We start from the raw sequence: 23,871 nt of genomic DNA on the forward strand, positions 1-23,871 counted from the left end.
GTGTATATTCTCGTACAAGACAGTTTTTTTATTTATGCTCTCAACCTTTTCTTCAGCTGACCGCCTGAATGGTAGAGTGTAAATACCTATTAGGCACATATTTTCTGAGGGCATGCAGCAGGTATTAAAGGAGGATAAGAAACGCGCTAGGGGAAAATCGTTCTTGGGTAAGTGGAAACGATTTTTTTTTTATTTTGTACCAAACTAATAACATGATCCCTTTAAGGCCCAAATGCCTCTGTTTCTACAATATTTGTGTGAGTTATTATCTTCTGGCCTTTCTTACTCTTCCATCAAGATTCATCTCTCATCTGCTTCTGCCTGTCTGCATATAAACCCCATCTTTTCTATACAGCCCCGAGTGCAACAGATTTTGAAAGGGGTTTTCCATATCCTTCAGCCTAGATAACAGGTGGTTCCATCTTGGCATCTCAATTTTGTAATAAAAAAACTTAAATGTTTCCATTTGAACCAGCTCACTAGACTGAACTGAAGTTCTTAACTTGAAAAAACAATGTTACTCAGTGCTCTGGTCTCTGTCAGAAGAGTGTTTGAATTACATGCTCTTATGGTGAGTGAACCATATCTCATGTTTCATAAGGATAGAAACAGAGTATAAAGGATTAGTCGAAATAATATCATTTTAGCTAGCAGATCTAGGAGAGACTCCGTTTCCTCTCTGTGTGAGGAATAAAGACGCCTTGTTGAAGTAGTTTATTCAGAAAAGCAGGACCTTACAAATACAAGTGAGAGTTGGTTTCAATACGTTTCTGAAGAAGTCCTAAGTTCAGGACAAAAACACTTTGTGTTTTAGCGTTAATAGTTTGTTTGTAGGCTTGTTTCTGTCATTAAAAGTTTTCATATTCTTATGGTCTTTTTTCACCTGCATGTTGGTACCCTTTATGTGTGACTGTTGTTCTACAGGGGCTCCTGGACGCTGACCCTTCATCCTTCCCTTTTTCAAAGCTTTGGTAATCTACTCATATAACTGAGGCTACTGCAACAGTGGTCTCATGTTAAACATAGTGCAGTGGTTTGAGTTAACCTACAAGAATAGCAGATGTTTAATAGATCACTGTTGCAGTAGCCATCCCCTCCCTCCACCCCCATTTTTGGGTTGTGTTTTTTGTCAGGGTGTGGATGTTTTTATTTTCATTTTCTCTTAGTATATACCCAAAGGCATGGCTTTAATCTCCCTTACACTCAGGCAAGAAAGCTCTGACAGTTTGGCATCTTTACCATTGAATTTATATGGCTCTCCTTGAGCACTTTATCAGTTAGGGCAGGTAGAAAGTGCCCTAAAGGTTTGGATGCCAGCTGGTTGTCGTATCCTTGGCAGGATATAACTCATATAGCTTAGGCTCCTATCTTGAAGGAAAACTTTTTTTTACCTACTAATTAAAATAATTTTGAAGTTTTGATGCAAAATGTTTGAAAAGCTCGACAACATGTAAACTTTTCTGAATGCACTGGCAATTTGCAGTACCTGTAAACAAGCATGACATGTAATATGAGTGACATCTTTAAGCCAACTGAAGCAATTTTGAAATGAGCACACAGCAAGGACAAACTTTACTCTGGCTTAAAACAAACCACATGAGATTTATAATCAAACAAGCAGATGCTGAAAATGGAGAAATATACTGTAGAAGACATTTGCTGAGCTCAGTAATTGTATTTGGTTAATACATTTCTGAAATTATAAATAAAAATAAAAATTTAAGGATGATAAAATCAACACTGGTACACATCTAAGTGACACTGAGATCAGATACCCAGCAACATGCACATACTTGGAAGTATCAGGATGTCAAAAAAAACTAAATGTTATGAACCGACAGCTGCTGTTCTTTTAAAGATAACGCTGCACAATTTTCTTACAGTATGAATGACAGAGAAAATGCAAAGACTATTGTTTCCTTAACAGAGAAATTTACCTTCTGCATTCAGAGAGACGGTGACTCTTGGTTTTGTGTCTGACAAGTATTGGACATCACATGTATAATCCCCTGCATCTGCTGGTAAAACACTGGTAAGTACCAGGGAAGCATTTCCTTTCCTCAGCTCATCCACAGAAAGCCATGCCCTTCTGCTGTTAAAAAGAATGTTGTCAGCAAACTTTGCCACTTGTTTTTCCTTAGATTGCCACAAAACCATAAGATGGCGAAAATCCCATGTCCCTGAATCAACACTGAAATAACATGGTAGCACTACTGTGGGGCCCTGAGAGTCTGCCCCATGGGAGCCAGGAGTGATAGTGGGTGGGGCAACATCTGCAACAGGAACAAAAAAAAAATCTTGGTTAAACAGAAACTGCATGGCATCCCTGCAACAAAATCTAATGTATATTTTATTACTGAAAGGTTGGTTGCTGTAAATATTCAAAGAGCTGCAGCTCCTTTCAAAGTTTGTAGAAAGGGACAGGAAAATGAATCTTGTGAATAGAAAGTTTGTACAAAATTAATATGCGTTATAGAAAATTGTACTAAGATGCCTCCATTCACATTATTTATCATCTGATCCCTCTCAGTATTGTATGACAATGGAGGTTCCTTGTCTCTAATTGACACCCTCAGTTCAGGGTTGTGGCACAACCTTGATATTATTGATAATACACAATGTACTTGCCCATCAGCTTTGTAGCATGTAGTCGTGACAAGGGTGGGGGGATCTGCCCCCAGTGTTATCTCTTCCAGTTTAGGACACTATGCACATTCAAAGTCCTGATGTACTCATTAATGAATCAAAAGAAACCATTGTTTATGTTCAGTTTTTTTGGTTTCACTTCAGTCTGACATCCCAATATCTGGATTTTGCAATCTCACTATTTTGCCACCTCAGCCTTGGTGGGAGTGGAAGGAACTCCCTTCCAAGGGGAATACTTTTGGTAACTACATCTTTGTCCAGGGGGTGTGAGGGATGGTATGGTGATAACGGTCTGTTTTTTGGGGTGACTCTGATTTTTGCTGAACCCAGCTACCCTGCTTCCCCTGTAGTAGTCAACAGATGCAGTACAGTATTAATAACAGCAGCCCTGTAAAAGCAGGTATGGTCATCTGTTTATCCACATTCCAATTAGAATGCCTAAAAGCTCCCTAGCAAAATGTGCCATTCCCTGATACCCTGAGTATGGAGCTATACATCCATGGGCATCTGTCAGATGACATTCTCATTTCCTGGGATAGCTGTTCTGCATTTAATGAAAATTCCCTTAAATCTAGTTTATCCAGGACCCAGTCTGCCTTCCTGAATGAGAATCAGTTAAGGTGCAGACAAGGCTGTTTCCCTGTACATAACAAAGCCACTTCCTTTATAATCACATTATCATTTCCATTAATTTATTATTTGTCCAGTGATTAAAAATACATTGTATTGCAATGGTACATAAAAGAGCAACATCCCAGCACTACATTCCTATCATTGTCTTCCCCCTGACATCATAGTGCTGTCATACCATCACCCTTCTCCTCCATGCCTCATGTCTTTGCACAACATTCCTCTCTTTCTACTTTGTCACTCCTCCATATCCTATCTCTGCAATCCATTCACTTACCCCCCACCTCCTTCACACTGTAGCAATGTAGTCCCAGCACTGCCCTTCCCTCACTACCTGAAATCTTAACAATGTGGTTCCTGCACTGCTCTCCCTTCACTACCTCACATCCTAACAATGTGGTCCCTGCACTGCCCTCCCTTCACTATCTGACATCCTAACAATTTGATCTCCGCACTGCCATCCCCTCACTACCTCACAAATGGAATGGCTAATCAGCCAAAAAGAAGAAGACTTGGGAGAAAAAGAGCTTCAAATAGTTCTGCAGTGTTTTGTTTTCAGAATGCTTTGTTCAATATTGCAATATGTGGATTTCCAATGTTCATTGTTCCCATAGAAACCCCTATTTAAGTATCAGTGTTTTTCTTATACCACTTTAATTGTGATTCCTGTCTTTTTTATTTATTTTTTTTTGGATTCAGGACTTTTTGTTTATAACTTCAAAGAAAATCTGCTTTCTTTAGATCCTGTTTTTTAATGTTTGGAAGAAACATTTTATCCTCCATCATATTTACAAACCTGTCTTTTTGGCACAAGTGCCATACTGACCATCTGGGAAAATACCTTGGTTAACCCCCATTAACGTGCAAAAAACCAGGCTCTGCTAAAAATGTCAGACCAATTATCCATTCTTCCAACACTAGAAAAACTTTTACAAAAACAAATTTACTTAACTGTCCTACATGCTGAAACATGTTATACTTTTTATATAGCAACATGGATTGTATACAGGTAGGAGTAAAGTGACATCCTTTGGGGCACTAATGGATGGCATCCTAATAAATATAGCTAAAGAAAATCTGACATGCTGTGTATTTGTAGACCTCACTAAAGTCTTTGTCATCACAGATCATGATCTCGTCCCAAATGTCCTCTTCTTCTTTTAGGACCTGGAATAGCTGCTAAAGTCTCATTCTGGTTAAAAGTTAAAATTTCAGACACTTTGTTTAAGGTCACCATAGGTGCATCAGGTTCATTTTCCTTCCCTTAGCCATAGAAACCCCACAAGGCTCAATTTTATTGCCCTCTTATATTCCGTTTTCATCCACACAGTTCTGCAGCTCTTCTTTCCTTTCTAGTTATAGTGTAGTGATACAGTTATTTACAGTTACACATTCTTATATTTCACCATAAGAATGCATTTAGAATCTCCATATACATAAACACAAATTATACAATGCCCCCCCAATTAATATTCCAAAACATGCACGCTGACTGGTCAGCATGCCCATTGTAAATCAGACTTATACTGATGGAAAAAGGTCCGGTCGCCCGGACCTTTTCCATTACTATAAGTCTTTTTTTTTTGTTACAGCAGCGGAGAGTGGAAGACCTCCGTTGCTGTAATCTCGCTATGTTAAACAGGTTTAAAATAGTGAGATAGCTTAAAAAAAGCAACAGAGATCTTCCTTTCAGTTTTTTTAAAGCCATCTTGCTATGTTAAACTCCTTTAACATAGCAAGACACCTTTTAAAAACAAACGGAGATCTTGCTTTCTCCGTTGCTTCCACACACAGCTCTGATGTACTGCATAAGCATATGCATGCGCAGTACATCAGAACTGCCACAGAATACCAGATAGCTGTGGAAGGGCAACATGGAGGCATTATACAATGCCATTATTTAAGAAAAGTAAGTATTTTTTTTCTTAAATAATGTCATTGTATAATAGCAAAAAACCACTTCTGGGTGTGGGTAATGCTGGATTTACCCACGGTTGTCCTTGTTTGGCCACTTGGGCTTTGCCCTCGTGACCAAACCACACCAACCATGGGTAAATCCAGCATTATCAAAAACATAAAAATAATTATGCTTGAAATACCATTTTAAACTAGTGCTAACATGCAGTAGAAATAACACACAATACAAACTCTTATCTTACAATAAAATTTGCCCTTGTGACCAAACGACACCAACCGTGGGTAAATCCAGCATTACCCACACCCAGGCATGGGCTATTGCTTAAATAAGTAATAGATAAAAAAGTCAGTGATTTTTGGCACAAAACAAAAACAATTTTCCATATCTTCAAGGTTACTTATAGTGCATAGCATCAAACAACTGCTAGAAACTACAATGTTTTTTAGGCAAATCTAAACTGCTACCACCAGCAAGAAATTCAAACAGAGGTAAAAATAAGTAACTTTATGAGATCAGAAAATGTCCTGTGTTCTTTTATGATGTACATGAGCAGTTGGAAAGGGTTACCCTTCACATCTTACATATGGGCCACATGTAATGGCATCAGCCCCTTAAAAAAACCCTGACCTTGCTACAACTCCCCACAAAAGTGACTGTAGGGTCATTACCCTAGCCCCCACCTCCATCTACGACATCAGTGTTCTTAGGCTGCGTGACTCCCAGAAAAAGGGAATTTTGATCTACTTCTTTGCTGGCTTCTCATTAAGTTTTTAATTATGGATTATTTGGACTTCCTCATTTGAGGCTTTCAGTCAGAGAATCCAGGTACAATCTGAGGTAAAACCATGTTAACAACTTGTTTTTATAAAATTCCCAAAATACATTATACTGCCTCCACTATAGTTTATTAACCTATTTTCTGACCAGACAAGCTCACAGGACAAAAACTTTCTGCTTTCAGGACCAGCCTGGAAGAACTGTCTAGCTAAGTGACTTGCTCACAGTTACACAGTGGCAAATGCAGGTGGAAGGAATCAAACCCTGTAACATGGGCAAAGGAAGCAGCTTATTATCAGATCAGAGATTTAGTCCACTACACTAGCTGCGAGAATGTTCTGTTTTGACTCAAAGCTTTTAGTCCTTATAAATGCTTCTCTAATAAGAATGTTACCTGATTATTTTGCACCACCATATGCCATAATGTCTGGACACAAATAAAATACTAGCATCAGATTTAAATGGCATAATATAAATTCCTTATTGTTCTCCTTTCTGATACCTAACATGTCTACATGTCTATCCATGTATAAGTCACTCACTCTGCGTCACATGCCAGAATCAGTCATTTACATGGATGTACTGATACTTATTTAAACATGCTTTTCGTTTATTTACGTATTACTTTAACTTCAGTTTTGTTTGAATGCTCATTTCTTGGCCACTAATGCAGTACATAAATTCAATTAACGGAAACGAACATAAATGGCAAAAATATAAAAATAACTGATTACATGTTTTTCAGCCCTTACTATTTCTTCAGTCTCCGTGTTTTAAGAACTTTTGAAAGTTGATTAGTTACTTAGTGTCTTCTTATTGATTTGTTCAGGGAACATTTATATTTGTTGAGCAGAATGTATTCAATGTTAGATATTTTGACAAGTTGTGGATGAAGTTATTATATAAAGTTGATTAATGCTGCTTTGTTTAGTATTTTAAATGTAAAGGGGTATGTATTACTTTAAGACCTTTTGTCACCTTTTTTATTAATTAGGGTATTTAAATGGAGGGTATTGTATTTATGAACGTTACTTGAAAAAAGCCCTGCATTGTGTCAGGGTGAACGCGCTTGTGTAAATTTTAAAATAAATTACTTATTTAGCTGTCTTCTGCTGCTGCCTAGACCATTTATTTATTTGTTAGTTTTAGTTGTATGGTCTTCTGCCTATTTTATTTCAAAAATATAAAAATAATTATGCTTGACATACCATTTTAAACTAGTTTGCTGATTTTCAAAAAGTGAAACCTAAGTAAGGAATTAACAGCTGAAACAATTAACCTAGCTTATAAAAGTGCCTGCTGAAGACAGGTGAGTTGAGTTTATAGTAGCATTTGTGTTGAGATGAGTTCACAGTTCAGTTTGGTTCACAGTTGTACTGAGCAGTGGATACCTAAAGGACTCAACAAGAACTGTAAGTCTGCCTTTGCTCTATTGTAATATTTAATTTAGATCAGGGACAGTGTTCTTTAGCTAGAAAGAAAATTATAGCTAATAAGTAATAGTTGGGAGGGTGGCCTAATGGTTAAGGTGTTTGCCTTACAAATACAAGAGGCAGGGTTTGAGTCTCACAAGGGATAATTGGCTAAGTTTAAAATGGCTCGCAAGGGCAGTTAGCTTAGTACTAATCTATGAGCCTATAGAGTTTTTCTAAAAGTTGGATTTCTGTCTTTCAGTATTTAATTTTCTGGGTGATTGAATTCTGTTTGTTTACTGAAATTACTGTTTAATATTTTCAATTATTTTGTTCATTATTAAATATTTTTATTATTTTGCATTGTGGCTGATCAGTCAGTGCATTCTGTAGTGATTTGAGAGTCCTTATACCTGCTTTGATAATTCCCAGGCCACTTTGAAAGCCTGTCTGCTTTAGGTCATTTGCTACTGTATGTTTTACTCCCTAATTTTAATAACTGCACACCCCTTTGAAAGAACATGTAGATGCTCTTGTTGGTAGCAGCATTTTAACATATCAATTGGGGAAAGGGACACAGCTGGAAATCTATATCAGGCCTTCCCAGATGTATTTGGATATGAGAGACTCAGTTTATTTAAGCATGAGTGTATCAGAGTTCTTAAAGTGCGACACATTGCTCTGAAGTTTGTAATAAGGATGCACATTAGGGGTGTACAGAAGTATACAGTCCAGTACCAGGTTATAGAGCATGTTCCTGTTGTGCTCTTGGGGGAAATTGCAGAATATTACTCCTGATTAAGTAACGGTCTCACATTGGAGTCAGTAGTGAGGACTGAAGTTCCTTAGTGACTGATCCAGGATAGTAGGGGCCGTCAATATTATTTGTGGCTGTTCAGTGGGATATTAACCGGACATCACATTACTGGTGGCAGTTCAGTGGGATATTAGCTGAATGTCACATGTACCAGGGAAGCATTTCCTTTCCTGAGTTCATCCACTGAGATATTAAAGATTACAGTTTTGACAAGGTGTTCCTATGGAAACACAAAGGTAATAGGTCCCTCTCTACGGGAAGAAAGGGCCAAAGTTATAATAACACTTCTGCTTCTACCTTAGTGTCTTTTGCAACTTCAGAAGAAGCCAAACATAATGGAATGGAGAATGGTGGCAATGAACAGTTTCCAGTCTTGCCAGAGGCTAATAATCCTGAGTATTTAGACAGATGTTTTTGGAATGCTAGCCACCCTAGCAATAAAAGAAAAACTTCCAATAACTACAGAAAACGTGGTCACAATGATTGGGGGCAACAGAGAAACTTCGTTAGAAGTTCAAAGGGACAAAATAACAAAAGTAAAATTGGAATTGATAGGTGTGTTTCCTGTAATGACTCTTTCATACTTAATGTTTCTAATTGTGATATTTCAAATGTTGCATTTTTCTGTGCTGCATCTGGGCTCAAGTATATAAAACAGTATAAGTAACCTCTATGTGTGGAAGATTTTCAGTCCATATATTTCTAGTTAATCACTGTATATTAAGCAGATCAGACAATAGTAGTAGAAGTAGCGAACGTAAACTCGTCTTAAGTCAAAACAAAAAGTAATAATAGAAAATATATAATTGTACAGCATTTCCAGTCAAAAATCCTTTATTAAGTACACAGACAAAGCAATCCAAGTAAAACAAAAATAGAGTAATAATTTCCTCATAAGCTTTCTAAATATATATATATATACTTTTTATCAGGCATGGGAGTGGTCCTCACAAGCTTTCTAAATATATATATGCTTTTTATCAGGCATGGGAGTGGTTTATTGTACTGTAAAACAAAGTGTTATTGGTACACATGTTAAATTCACATCCCTTTCCCCATCATCATGACATTCAAGCTGGTCCTGCCCTACTTAGTAGCTGTCATAATAATATATAACCCTTATGTAATTTAAATAAAATTTATAATGATGTGGTACCTCTTATTTAACCAAATTATTAAGTAGATTATTAAGTCTGTGATTTTATCCAAGACGATATACTACACGGCTGGAAATATATCAACCTTAGTTCATTTGGCAATCAATAAATGTATAAAATATATACATATACATTTTGCCACAGGCTTTGTTTTATTTCCTGGGTGATTCCCTGATGTCACACTTTCTTATTGATCTGGTGACTTTTTGTTTGAAAAATAATTTCTTCACATTTAATGTGGAAATCTTTCATCAGCTACAGGGAATGGCTATGGGGGCAGCTTTTTGCCCCCATGTATGCCAGTTTAGTAAAGGCCAAGCTTGAGATGGACTATATATATCCCCATATGTTTTATAGATTTCATGTTATTTTGTATCTAAGACTTATTGATGATTTGATATTTCTATGTGAAGGCCAAGTTGAAGATGCTGGGGCATTTGTTAATGACTTACACATTAACAATATGGGCATTCAGTTTGATGGAATCCAATTAGATTCTCAGGTGAATTTTTTGGACATTAAATTAGATAACTTGGAGACTGGTTTATACAGGAAATTTGACCAAAGAAATCAGTTCTTGTATGGGTAATAGGGGTCTATTTTAGAACATTGAAGTGTTAAAACATCAAATGTTCTAATATTGACCCCTATTCAGCGAACGCTTGAAATTTACAAGCTGCAGAACACCGGATGTTTTCCTAGGGAAATATTCGGTGGGTCGTTTCTGCGGCTTTGCTATTTCCTCGACTGTGGTGCGAAGGTGATGGACCGGGTTAAGGTAAGTATGCAAACAGACCAAGGTAAGGTGAGTGTGTGATAGTTAGGGACCTTAGGGTTAGGAAGCAGGTAAGGTGAATGTGCATTAGTTAGGGACCTTAGGGTTAGGCTTGGGTTAAGGTAAGTGGATAGCTAGTAGTGTGTGTACGGTTTAGTGTAGGGTTCTGTGAGGTGTGTATGTGTGGATTATGTATTTTGGTGTGCTTGTGCTGTGTGTGTGTGTATTCTAGGAACAGCAAATTTTTTCCCCTTGGAAAAAATTTGCTGTTCTGAGCATTCGAGTATATCACATTTCGAGATTCCAAGGTCGAGCTTATGATGTTCGATATTTTGGAATTTCGATAATGTGATATAGACCCAGGTAATCGTTGCCATCCCAGAAATTTATTGTCCATATTACCATATAATGAATTTCTGAGAATCCACATACTGTGTAGTACTGATAATGCATTTAATAAGGAAATTGTGGAACCTGAATAGATGTACCTTAGTAGAGGTAATAATGTGAACGATGTTATAGAGGCAAATTTTAAAATAATGTAGCTGAGATGGGAAATTAATAGGTGCAACAGTGATTTTAGTACTAACTTGTGGAAGAATAATTATGTGACACATGCTCCTATTGTTAATAATAATAGGACTCTGCATAAGGACAACCAGAAAGAAATTTATTTTGTCACTACTTTTAATGTACTTGCTGATAAAGTTGCTAAGAGTATCAAACAGTTTTGGCCCATGTTATTAAAGGACAAATATCTATGTTATTTGTTGTCCAAACAGATTAAAATTTCCTATGAAAGGGCAAGAAATTTGATATGGTGGTGCACAACCAGTTTTCTCTTCCAAAGGTTAATGTAAATAAAAGTATTGTGGTTAATAGTGGTACTGTTCCTTGCAATGGATGCTCAGTTTGTAAATATCTGGTTAACTCTTTTTTGTATATTAAAATAGTTACATATTTTTCTAGGCACAGTTTTACTTGTTGCACAGAAGGAATTGTTTATTCTTTGAAATATACTTGCAATCTGTTCTATATTTTTTAAAGTTCGATTTCAAGAGCATGTGAGGGATATTAAAAATAAAAAATTGGAAAGTCCACTATGTAGTCACTTTTCACATTACCATAATTCCCCTCTCAGTAATTGACATTGGCTGTGTCTTGTTACCTCCACACTTACTCAGCTAATTCAGGATTATCATGGAGTCCCCATGTTTCTACTGATAATGGTTGACATAACAACTGACCCCCCCATCACTAACACACACAGCTGAATGTAACAGTGAAACTAGGGGGTGCAGAGAGACCCACTACCCATGCTAGCTCTCCCATTTTAGAACACTAAGTGTAGTCAATGTCATAATATACCCCATTACTAAAAGAAAGGAATCTTTTCTTGATTTTTTTCCCCTTTGACCTTTCCAGTCTGATCATGTCGCCATCTGTACCCACCCTTGGCCCTTTTGTTCTCCATCCTAACAAGCAATAGTACTTCACATCACCCCATGGGGAGGGCTTCTTTTTCCAAGGATAATTTTTTGTAACTGCACCTTTGTCCTGGCTGCTGCAGTTGAGGTTTGTGTACCAAGAGGCTTCCATTCTAGGCAGGGCAGATTTGTTAGCTTGTCCTTTGCCCCTCCCCATCTAATAGCATTCAGAGTACAGTTTCCATTACTCCAGACATCTGATGCTGGCACTTAGCTCCATGGGATACAACCTGCCTGGAGTGCCTGAACATTCCACCATAAGACACAAGGTCTCCAGGAGCACCTGAGCATGGAGCCCCCCTCTGACACACCATGTCTTTTACATCAGTTCTGTGTTCCATCGCTCTCATATGGCCCTTCCAGTGTCTGGTCCAACTTGAACCAGGGTCACTGGAATCCCTTCTGTGTTATGAGTTAGGTCTTTGAGACTCCCTCAAATTTCCATATCTGTCTATGTAACTGTCTGCCTGTCTATCTATCTTCCATTTATTTGATTTGTCTACGGTATATATAGTGTGGTCCAATGACCTTTTCCTCTTCAGCCAATGCTAAAAGGCAGTAAAATGTGTACATTGTTTATGCTGTTCAATTCATCAATGTGTTCTGTAGAAATGTAGAAAGAGCTCCATTCACAGATTAGAGTTTTACACTATAGCTTGTGTTATCAAATGTAAGTGATGTAACATCTCTGTCTGGTAATAATTTACCATCCGATGTTTAACATCATTTTCAATCATTATGACAAAAAGAAAAAGCTAAAAAAAGATAATTTTACAATTAAAGGTTAGACATGAATTGAAAAACACATGCGTACCCAACAATACCATATTTAAAACTTAATATTGCACAGATGACTTTCTTGGGTGGCGTAAGCCATGAAACCTTGCTGGCTAGGCTTATGTAGACCCTTGGGCCGATAGCCTAGTACCTACCTATGAACCTATGTGAATTACTACATGTCAAATGAATAATAAACTATTGTTAAAAAACGTTGAAATGTGATGGACTACATGAAGTTTAGTTTGACAATTTTAAGATTAAATTAATATACACCTAGAAGAGATGTAGTGAAATAACAAAGTGATTTACTGCCTTGCTGAACAAGTATTCGGTTTGTTTTAAAAGCTATATACAAGACAAATGGTCGGTTTGAAAGTCAGATCTACCCATTGTTGGAGCTTTGGATGTGCAGATCTCAGTACCTTGAATCTCTCAAGCTGTTGCATTTATCATACTCCTTTAGAAAGTCTGTTATCTTACTCCTAAAGGTAACCGGTTTCATTTCTGGTCTGTGATAGTAAATTATTCCAATTTTCTAGAGTTACTTTCCTAAGGTGGACTATACACTGTGAAAGATTCTCCTGCATTAGTCCTTAATGTGAAGGACAGGAGGAGATTATTTATTCAATTTGTGTTTAAGCATTAAGCAGTATCTGTTGTCTACTGTATATCTTCAACTGGGGGTTGCAGGTTGCCATAACTGTTAAGGTGTTTACCTCACAGGCACAAGGCAGAGGATTTGATTCTCCCTTGTGAGGGAAATTGGCTAAGCTTAAAAAATAGCTCCCATGGGCAGCTAAACTAGTACTTGCCTATGAACAAGTTGTGGCTTCTAGTAAAATCAGTTGCTCAGAGGTGCAGCTTTTAATTTCAGACAGCTTGTATATTTGAAATCTGCTGAAGTTCTGGTGTTATAAACCATTCAAAAAGACAATGCCAGTGCCCATGTAAAGGGGTAATTTCAGCAAACTCCCTCCTTTGAAAGGATCTGTGTTACTTTATCAAAAAACTCCATTGTCGAAACCCATATGGTTGACAATGCCGTTAATTGAAAAGCTCTCAAAAAATCTACACAACACCGCCAACAACACAAACCATGCTTTTACAGGGGGCACACATCCCCTGCAGCCCCCACACCCTGCTAATTAATTAAGCCAAGGGCAAAACTCCCTGTTCCCTACTGTACTGTGATATCGGACAAAATGGTTACATGAACCAAACTGTTGGCCACATGGGTTTCAAGAATTTGCTTCGTTGACCAATTGACATAGACTCCCTTTGAGCCACTCATAAAATGCAAAGACATGTCCTGTCACTCAATAAATGTAGAATGCATGGAAGACTGAGGACTTAGATGCCAGCAACATCAGTGGTGAAGTGGATTTTGTTTGAGAGTCGCCTAATATAGTTCTATAGGGTCTATATGACAGTATCAAATGGACTAAATAACAAGTGCCATTTAGTTGAGCCGATACTGTCTAAATGGCAAAATAGTGAAATCACGGAACATCAAATTTTTTCCCAGGGAAAAAAATTCAGTGGGCCATCTTCGGGACTTTGCCATTTCCTCCACTATGGTGCAATCTCGGAGTTGGTATATTTGAGTATGAGGGGTGTGAGGGGCATAAATTTGTGTTCGTTTTTTTTTTTTTTTTTTTTTTTTTTTTTTTAACGAAGCAGTTCCATTTGTTCGTTATTGTGTTTAGATATTATCGGTACTTTTCTTGTTGTTACTAATTAATAACGTATGCGCTAAAATATGCCTTATCGCTAACAATCTGAAATTATCCCACGATGTCTGGGCTGGGTTCAACCAATTTGTGGCTATGTATAATTTCATTAGTAAACAGATATTCATAATTACGATCCTCCTTGATTTATCTAAATTCTCCGGGGGAATGTGGAGAATCATAAATTCCCAGGAGATTGTTGAGTTTTGGTAACCCATTTTTTGTAACTGCAATTTTAATGAGTTCCACAATTTATAAATGCACTTGCAACTCCAGAACATGTGTAGCAGATCCGCTGTCTGATCTAAACACTGTGGACATTTGGGTGAGTTCTTCGAATCAGATTTATGAAGAGTGAGACGAGTATAATAAGCGTTATTAAATATCATCAGTTGAGTAAAGACCAGTTTTTGAAGGGATACTGACTAAAATGTTAAGCTAAACGCCTCCAATATCTTACTGTCATCTATCGATACCAGTTTCTCTTTCCAATATTTCGATAAAAGAATATAATTATTGTATTTCCTCTCTTTTATCACTTTATATGCTGAGGTTATGTATTTTCTGTCTTGTAACAGGGCTTCCCACAGATTGCGAGAAATAACTAGGTCCTCTTCTTTAATTTCAGAGTTACTAAAATAATTTATAGCCAGATCTTTTAGCTGCCTCATTATAATTAAATATGAAATGGGAAGATTCATCTCTTTTAAGATATCATGCACTGCTTTCTCTCAGGATATATAGTAGGAGAACAAAATCAATCTTAGATTAGATAGAGGACGTAGAATTATTACAGATTGTTGGCTTTGGTTTGTTACGAATTTTCTCTTTAGTGTTTTTTCTTTCTTTTTCCCTGATTAGGGATAGATCTATTGTTAAGACATGATGTAGATACATGTTGTGAAGTTAACCATTGGAAGCAATTTTGTATATAATGTAAATAATGTGTGGTTTATATTATGATGTTGAAAAACAATAAAAATGATTATCGAAAAAAAAAAAAGATATTATCGGTACGATGAAACAGAGTTTGCTATTTTCATCGTACGATAATATAATATAGATGCATTCTATACTACTTTGTTTTCTACAAAACTGCATAAAGCTTCAAGAAAAATAAATATGTAGCAGATCACAATAAATAGAAGGTGTTTAGGTGAAGACTGTATGTGTCATTAATACCATGTTTTTCTATAGTATTGCATTTTGCCAGGTAAATGTAATGACAGCAGATCTGATACTCCGCTTCATGCCAGAGTGATGGTGTTAACATGTTAGCATAAGGAATGTACAAGACACAGCTGTGTCCCTCACTTGCTGCCTAATCAGTGTTTATACATTTCCTCAAGAGTGTAGTGTTTCAGATTTTAGCAGACTCTTGTCTGTAAGATGTTTATAGTTTAATTGTCCACTGCTTCAGCAAAGTTCAGAATTTAATATAAAACACAAGCACTGATATGTCAGGAAGACTGCAGTAAAGAAGAGGGAATTTTTTGCATGTGCAAAACAAGTCTGAGTAGTTAAAAGGACTGTCAGCTTCTGTCATCGTGTTCCTCGAGTAAACAGTCTGCTTGTCACGCTCCTCATGTGGGTGGAATAAAGTTTCTTTAAGACCAAATTCCCCACTAGAGCAACAGACATTACTACAGATAAGGGAGAAGCTTGAATGGCACATAAAACAAACAAAAAAAAAAAAAAATCAAAACAAATTGTTAGATCATGAGTGACCCTAGACGGAAAGACAATGGGTAAAGGGAATATGACGAAACAATGAGTCTTCTCAAATGTAATCTGACAGGCGATTAATGTGATGAAAAAAACAGTAAACAATCAAAAAAGGCAAAAAAAGAGGTTATAGGAGGTGGACTTGACACTAAATGAGCACTCTCTAGATATTCAATCTTAGATGAAAATGAAGAACTAAGGATGAGAGCGGATGGCTGAAAACAAGACTGGACCATGTTGAGGCTAAACTGGTAGATTTGGAAGGCAAGGCTCACCAAAACAATATAAAAATTATGGGTTTAACTCAGAAAGAAGAAATGCAAGACAGTAAGAAAATGTTGTTGGAATTTCTTGGGAAATGGACAGATTTGCTAGTGGCAGAGCTGGACTGAATGCATGCATAGGACAGCATGGTGGCTGGGAGTGGACTTGGATGCTAAGCTATGGGCAATTATAGTGCATTTACTGACCTTTGAACTGAGAGGATTATGAAAGAAGTATGAAAACCAGGAAAAAGAGTTTAGTGTGAGACAAAAGAATTTTCATGGATATGGATTTTCATATGAGACCAGGAGAAGTAGAGGTGCCTTTATACAGGTCTTCAGGATATGCATACAGAGAGATCTAATGGAGACCACTATATCCTGCAAATATGAGAATTTTTGTGCAGGAGTTGGCATGAATATTTACAGACCCAGAGGCAGCCTTAGCAGTGTTAGAGGGGCTGGTGAGCCCTATGTCGGCACTGGAAGTACCAAAGGTTCTGCCACAGGAAACCAGTAACACGAAGGAGTAAAGGGACTGACCCCACTATTTAAATGTCAGCAGGTTTTGAAGAAGAAAGAAGCCAGGAGGAGGAGAAGAGAGGAACTGAACAGCTTTGGTAGAATAGGGAAAAGATAAGAGGCATGGAATAAGTGATTGAAGAGGATGGGCATATCAGTGATGCATATGATCCCTGTCATTCTTCTATATAATATGTTTGTGAGTGAACAGATTATGCAGGGATGATTTGTAAAGACATTAAAAGGTGACTAACAAATGAATGGTCCCACATAATCTATATCACGTTTTTTAATAGTCTCTGATAAGACTGTAAGGGCCTTGCTGAGATATGGCTTATAAAGTTGATTTATGTTTGGCCTTGTTTACCTGTTGGGAAAGGAAAGGGGTCATAAATATGTGCAAGTTAAAGTACAGTTATTAGAGTGGGCACATCAGTGATTTGCAGGACCCCTTTTATTCCCCCTCAAGCAGTGCTGATGTGATCTGATACTGTATGGCAATGCACTGTGAAGGACTATAAGAAAACTAACTTTTGACTATCCCAATGGCATATACATTTATTTTTAAAGAACTTGGATAAAGCTCTAAGGGCCTTTTCTATTGGCATTTCCAATGTTTTGTTCTAATTAACCCTTGTGACAGGAAGGGGGGCATGTATGAGATACTGCTGTAGTATTGTCTCATAAAGTTCAGTTTGGTACAATGCAAGTAATGGCCAAGGGGATGTGAGTGAGAAAATGTCAGGTAAGTGAGAAAGGAGAAATGAATGAAGGGTGCAGGCAGGGGACTAGGGAAATCTGCAGACAAAAGGCATTACCGTCCAAAATTAAAGAATGATTTGTAATAATGAAATGAGAAGAGATAGTGACAGAAAGTGAAAATTACATGGTTTAAGAAACGGGGGAAAGCAGGGTGTTGGTGAAGACATAATACTGAAGTAAATACAAAGTGAACTAACACTGGAATTTATATCATACTGAGAATTAAGGGGAAACAGAAAAAAGGAGGGGATGTGGAGCCAATTTAAAAGTAGCAGCAGTTGCAGGGGTGGAATGGCAAAAGTGCTCTTTAGCAGTGGAAATGGTTGCCACAGTTAAAGCAGGACAGGGGCTGTTAAAGAAACTGCCAGGATAGGAGTGGTAAGGACTCCTGCATGTGAAGTGCACATTGTGTTTAGGTAGACAAATAGGTGGTGAGCAAAGGAATAAACAAAGATGAGGAATAGAAAGAAGATGCAGTTGGGGGGGGGGGGGGTTCTAACACAGAATATAAAAAGAAAACAAACTGCCAGTCAACTGAAAACTAAGAGATACAGGCGTAAACATGGAAGGCATGTAATGGGAGAAATGAAAGGGATAAGCACTGCTGTACTGGAAAGTGCGCTAGCAGGGCTGATTTCACAACAGAGAGAGTGAGTGTGGGGAGAAACTAGTACAAGATGCCTGTTACAGAGAGTGAGTGTGGGGAGAAACTAGTACAAGATGCTGTCACAGAGAGTGAGTGTGGGGAGAAACTAGTACAAGATGCTGTCACAGAGAGTGAGTGTGGGGAGAAACTAGTACAAGATGCTGTCACAGAGAGTGAGTGTGGGGAGAAACTAGTACAAGATGCTGTCACAGAGAGTGAGTGTGGGGAGAAACTAGTACAAGATGCTGTCACAGAGAGTGAGTGTGGGGAGAAACTAGTACAAGATGCTGTCACAGAGAGTGAGTGTGGGGAGAAACTAGTACAAGATGCTGTCACAGAGAGTGAGTGTGGGGAGAAACTAGTACAAGATGCTGTCACAGAGAGTGAGTGTGGGGAGAAACTAGTACAAGATGCTGTCACAGAGAGTGAGTGTGGGGAGAAACTAGTACAAGATGCTGTCACAGAGAGTGAGTGTGGGGAGAAACTAGTACAAGATGCTGACACAGAGAGTGAGTGTGGGGAGAAACTAGTACAAGATGCCTGTCACAGAGAGTGAGTGTGGGGAGAAACTAGTACAAGATGCTGTCACAGAGAGTGAGTGTGGGGAGAAACTAGTACAAGATGCCTGTCACAGAGAGTGAGTGTGGGGAGAAACTAGTACAAGATGCTGTCACAGAGAGTGAGTGTGGGGAGAAACTAGTACAAGATGCTGTCACAGAGAGTGAGTGTGGGGAGAAACTAGTACAAGATGCCTGTCACAGAGAGTGAGTGTGGGGAGAAACTAGTACAAGATGCTGTCACAGAGAGTGAGTGTGGGGAGAAACTAGTACAAGATGCCTGTCACAGAGAGTGAGTGTGGGGAGAAACTAGTACAAGATGCTGTCACAGAGAGTGAGTGTGGGGAGAAACTAGTACAAGATGCCTGTCACAGAGAGTGAGTGTGGGGAGAAACTAGTACAAGATGCCTGTCACAGAGAGTGAGTGTGGGGAGAAACTAGTACAAGATGCTGTCACAGAGAGTGAGTGTGGGGAGAAACTAGTACAAGATGCTGTCACAGAGAGTGAGTGTGGGGAGAAACTAGTACAAGATGCTGTCACAGAGAGTGAGTGTGGGGAGAAACTAGTACAAGATGCTGTCACAGAGAGTGAGTGTGGGGAGAAACTAGTACAAGATGCCTGTCACAGAGAGTGAGTGTGGGGAGAAACTAGTACAAGATGCTGTCACAGAGAGTGAGTGTGGGGAGAAACTAGTACAAGATGCTGTCACAGAGAGTGAGTGTGGGGAGAAACTAGTACAAGATGCTGTCACGGAGAGTGAGTGTGGGGAGAAACTAGTACAAGATGCCTGTCACAGAGAGTGAGTGTGGGGAGAAACTAGTACAAGATGCCTGTCACAGAGAGTGAGTGTGGGGAGAAACTAGTACAAGATGCCTGTCACAGAGAGTGAGTGTGGGTAGAAACTAGTACACGATGCTGTCACAGAGAGTGAGTGTGGGGAGAAACTAGTACAAGATGCCTGTTACAGAGAGAGAGTGTGGGGAGAAACTAGTACAAGATGCCTGTCACAGAGAGAGAGTGTGGGGAGAAACTAGTACAAGATGCCTGTCACAGAGAGTGAGTGTGGGGAGAAACTAGTACAAGATGCCTGTCACAGAGAGTGAGTGTGGGGAGAAACTAGTACAAGATGCTGTCACAGAGAGTGAGTGTGGGGAGAAACTAGTACAAGATGCTGTCACAGAGAGTGAGTGTGGGGAGAAACTAGTACAAGATGCCTGTTACAGAGAGTAAGTGTGGGGAGAAACTAGTACAAGATGCCTGTTACAGAGAGTGAGTGTGGGGAGAAACTAGTACAAGATGCTGTCACAGAGAGTGAGTGTGGGGAGAAACTAGTACAAGATGCTGTCACAGAGAGTGAGTGTGGGGAGAAACTAGTACAAGATGCCTGTCACGGAGAGTGAGTGTGGGGAGAAACTAGTACAAGATGCTGTCACAGTGAGTGAGTGTGGTGAGAAACTAGTACAAGATGCCTGTTACAGAGAGTGAGTGTGGGGAGAAACTAGTACAAGATGCTGTCACAGAGAGTGAGTGTGGGGAGAAACTAGTACACGATGCTGTCACAGAGAGTGAGTGTGGGGAGAAACTAGTACAAGATGCCTGTCACAGAGAGTGAGTGTGGGGAGAAACTAGTACAAGATACTGTCACAGAGAGTGAGTGTGGGGAGAAACTAGTACAAGATGCTGTCACAGAGAGTGAGTGTGGGGAGAAACTAGTACAAGATGCTGTCACAGAGAGTGAGTGTGGGGAGAAACTAGTACAAGATGCCTGTCACAGAGAGTGAGTGTGGGGAGAAACTAGTACAAGATGCTGTCACAGAGAGTGAGTGTGGGGAGAAACTAGTACAAGACGCCTGTCACAGAGAGTGAGTGTGGGGAAAAACTAGTACAAGATGTTGTCACAGAGAGTGAGTGTGGGGAGAAACTAGTACAAGATGCTGTCACAGAGAGTGAGTGTGGGGAGAAACTAGTACAAGATGCTGTCACAGAGAGTGAGTGTGGGGAGAAACTAGTACAAGATGCCTGTCACAGAGAGTGAGTGTGGGGAGAAACTAGTACAAGATGCCTGTCGCAGAGAGTGAGTGTGGGGAGAAACTAGTACAAGATGCTGTCGCAGAGAGTGAGTGTGGGGAGAAACTAGTACAAGATGCTGTCGCAGAGAGTGTGTGTGGGGAGAAACTAGTACAAGATGTTGTCACAGAGAGTGAGTGTGGGGAGAAACTAGTACTAGATGCCTGTCACAGAGAGTGAGTGTGGGGAGAAACTAGTACAAGATGCTGTCACAGAGAGTGAGTGTGGGGAGAAACTAGTACAAGATGCTGTCACAGAGAGTGAGTGTGGGGAGAAACTAATACAAGATGCCTGTCACAGAGAGTGAGTGTGGGGAGAAACTAGTACAAGATGCCTGTCACAGAGAGTGAGTGTGGGGAGAAACTAGTACAAGATGCTGTCACAGAGAGTGAGTGTGGGGAGAAACTAGTACAAGATGCTGTCACAGAGAGTGAGTGTGGGGAGAAACTAGTACAAGATGCCTGTCACAGAGAGTGAGTGTGGGGAGAAACTAGTACAAGATGCTGTCACAGAGAGTGAGCGTGGGGAGAAACTAGTACAAGATGCTGTCACAGAGAGTGAGCGTGGGGAGAAACTAGTACAAGATGCTGTCACTGAGAGTGAGCGTGGGGAGAAACTAGTACAAGATGCTGTCACAGAGAGTGAGCGTGGGGAGAAACTAGTACAAGATGCTGTCACAGAGAGTGAGCGTGGGGAGAAACTAGTACAAGATGCCTGTCACAGAGAGTGAGCGTGGGGAGAAACTAGTACAAGATGCCTGTCACAGAGAGTGAGCGTGGGGAGAAACTAGTACAAGATGCTGTCACAGAGAGTGAGCGTGGGGAGAAACTAGTACAAGATGCTGTCACAGAGAGTGAGTGTGGGGAGAAACCAGTACAAGATGCTGTCACAGAGAGTGAGTGTGGGGAGAAACTAGTACAAGATGCTGTCACAGAGAGTGAGTGTGGGGAGAAACTAGTACAAGATGCCTGTCACAGAGAGTGAGTGTGGGGAGAAACTAGTACAAGATGCTGTCACAGAGAGTGAGTGTGGGGAGAAACTAGTACAAGATGCCTGTCACAGAGAGTGAGTGTGGGGAAAAACTAGTACAAGATGTTGTCACAGAGAGTGAGTGTGGGGAGAAACTAGTACAAGATGCTGTCACAGAGAGTGAGTGTGGGGAGAAACTAGTACAAGATGCCTGTCACAGAGAGTAAGTGTGGGGAGAAACTAGTACAAGATGCTGTCACAGAGAGTGAGTGTGGGGAGAAACTAGTACAAGATGTTGTCGCGGAGAGTGTGTGTGGGGAGAAACTAGTACAAGATGTTGTCACGGAGAGTGAGTGTGGGGAGAAACTAGTACAAGATGCTGTCACGGAGAGTGAGTGTGGGGAGAAACTAGTACAAGATGCCTGTCACAGAGAGTGATTGTGGGGAGAAACTAGTACAAGATGCTGTCACAGAGAGTGAGTGTGGGGAGAAACTAGTACAAGATGCCTGTCACAGAGAGTGAGTGTGGGGAGAAACTAGTACAAGATGCTGTCACAGAGAGTGAGTGTGGGGAGAAACTAATACAAGATGCCTGTCACAGAGAGTGAGTGTGGGGAGAAACTAGTACAAGATGCTGTCACAGAGAGTGAGTGTGGGGAGAAACTAGTACAAGATACTGTCACAGAGAGTGAGTGTGGGGAGAAACTAGTACAAGATGCTGTCTCAGAGAGTGAGTGTGGGGAAAAACTAGTACAAGATGCCTGTCACAGAGAGTGAGTGTGGGGAGAAACTAGTACAAGATGCCTGTCACAGAGAGTGAGTGTGGGGAGAAACTAGTACAAGATGGTGTCACGGAGAGTGAGTGTGGGGAGAAACTAGTACAAGATGTTGTCGCGGAGAGTGTGTGTGGGGAGAAACTAGTACAAGATGTTGTCACGGAGAGTGAGTGTGGGGAGAAACTAGTACAAGATGCTGTCACGGAGAGTGAGTGTGGGGAGAAACTAGTACAAGATGCCTGTCACAGAGAGTGATTGTGGGGAGAAACTAGTACAAGATGCTGTCACAGAGAGTGAGTGTGGGGAGAAACTAGTACAAGATGCCTGTCACAGAGAGTGAGTGTGGGGAGAAACTAGTACAAGATGCTGTCACAGAGAGTGAGTGTGGGGAGAAACTAATACAAGATGCCTGTCACAGAGAGTGAGTGTGGGGAGAAACTAGTACAAGATGCTGTCACAGAGAGTGAGTGTGGGGAGAAACTAGTACAAGATACTGTCACAGAGAGTGAGTGTGGGGAGAAACTAGTACAAGATGCTGTCTCAGAGAGTGAGTGTGGGGAAAAACTAGTACAAGATGCCTGTCACAGAGAGTGAGTGTGGGGAGAAACTAGTACAAGATGCCTGTCACAGAGAGTGAGTGTGGGGAGAAACTAGTACAAGATGCTATCACAGAGAGTGAGTGTGGGGAGAAACTAGTACAAGATGCTGTCACAGAGAGTGAGTGTGGGGAGAAACTAGTACAAGATGCTGTCACAGAGAGTGAGTGTGGGGAGAAACTAGTACAAGATGCTGTCACAGAGAGTGAGTGTGGGGAGAAACTAGTACAAGATGCTGTCACAGAGAGTGAGTGTGGGGAGAAACTAGTACAAGATGCTGTCACAGAGAGTGAGTGTGGGGAGAAACTAGTACAAGATGCTGTCACAGAGAGTGAGTGTGGGGAGAAACTAGTACAAGGTGCCTGTCACAGCGAGTGAGTGTGGGGAGAACCTAGTACAAGATATTGTCACAGAGAGTGAGTGTGGGGAGAAACTAGTACAAGATGCTGTCACAGAGAGTGAGTGTGGGGAGAAACTAGTACAAGATGCTGTCACAGAGAGTGAGTGTGGGGAGAAACTAGTACAAGATGCTGTCACAGAGAGTGAGTGTGGGGAGAAACTAGTACAAGATGCTGTCACAGAGAGTGAGTGTGGGGAGAAACTAGTACAAGATGCCTGTCACAGCGAGTGAGTGTGGGGAGAACCTAGTACAAGATATTGTCACAGAGAGTGAGTGTGGGGAGATACTAGTACAAGATGCTGGCACAGAGAGTGAGTGTGGGGAGAAACTAGTACAAGATGCTGTCACAGAGAGTGAGTTTGGGGAGAAACTAGTACACGATGCTGTCACAGAGAGTGAGTGTGGGGAGAAACTAGTACAAGATGCCTGTCACAGAGAGTGAGTGTGGGGAGAAACTA

General features: G+C 40.0%; 1 protein-coding gene across 1 annotated transcript in view; it reads right to left on the reverse strand.

The window, feature by feature from the left end:
- LOC122805775 overlaps positions 1-23,871 on the reverse strand; it is an 889,800-nt gene that overhangs the window by 832,072 nt on the left and 33,857 nt on the right. The window contains exon 3 of the mRNA XM_044076042.1: positions 1,938-2,273. Coding sequence (XP_043931977.1) covers positions 1,938-2,273 — 336 coding nt within the window. The remainder of the gene's footprint in view (positions 1-1,937; positions 2,274-23,871) is intronic.

Source organism: Protopterus annectens, chromosome 7.part0, assembly GCF_019279795.1.
Source record: "Protopterus annectens isolate FY-2018-M chromosome 7.part0, PAN1.0, whole genome shotgun sequence".
NCBI classification, from domain to species: Eukaryota; Metazoa; Chordata; order Ceratodontiformes; family Protopteridae; genus Protopterus; species Protopterus annectens.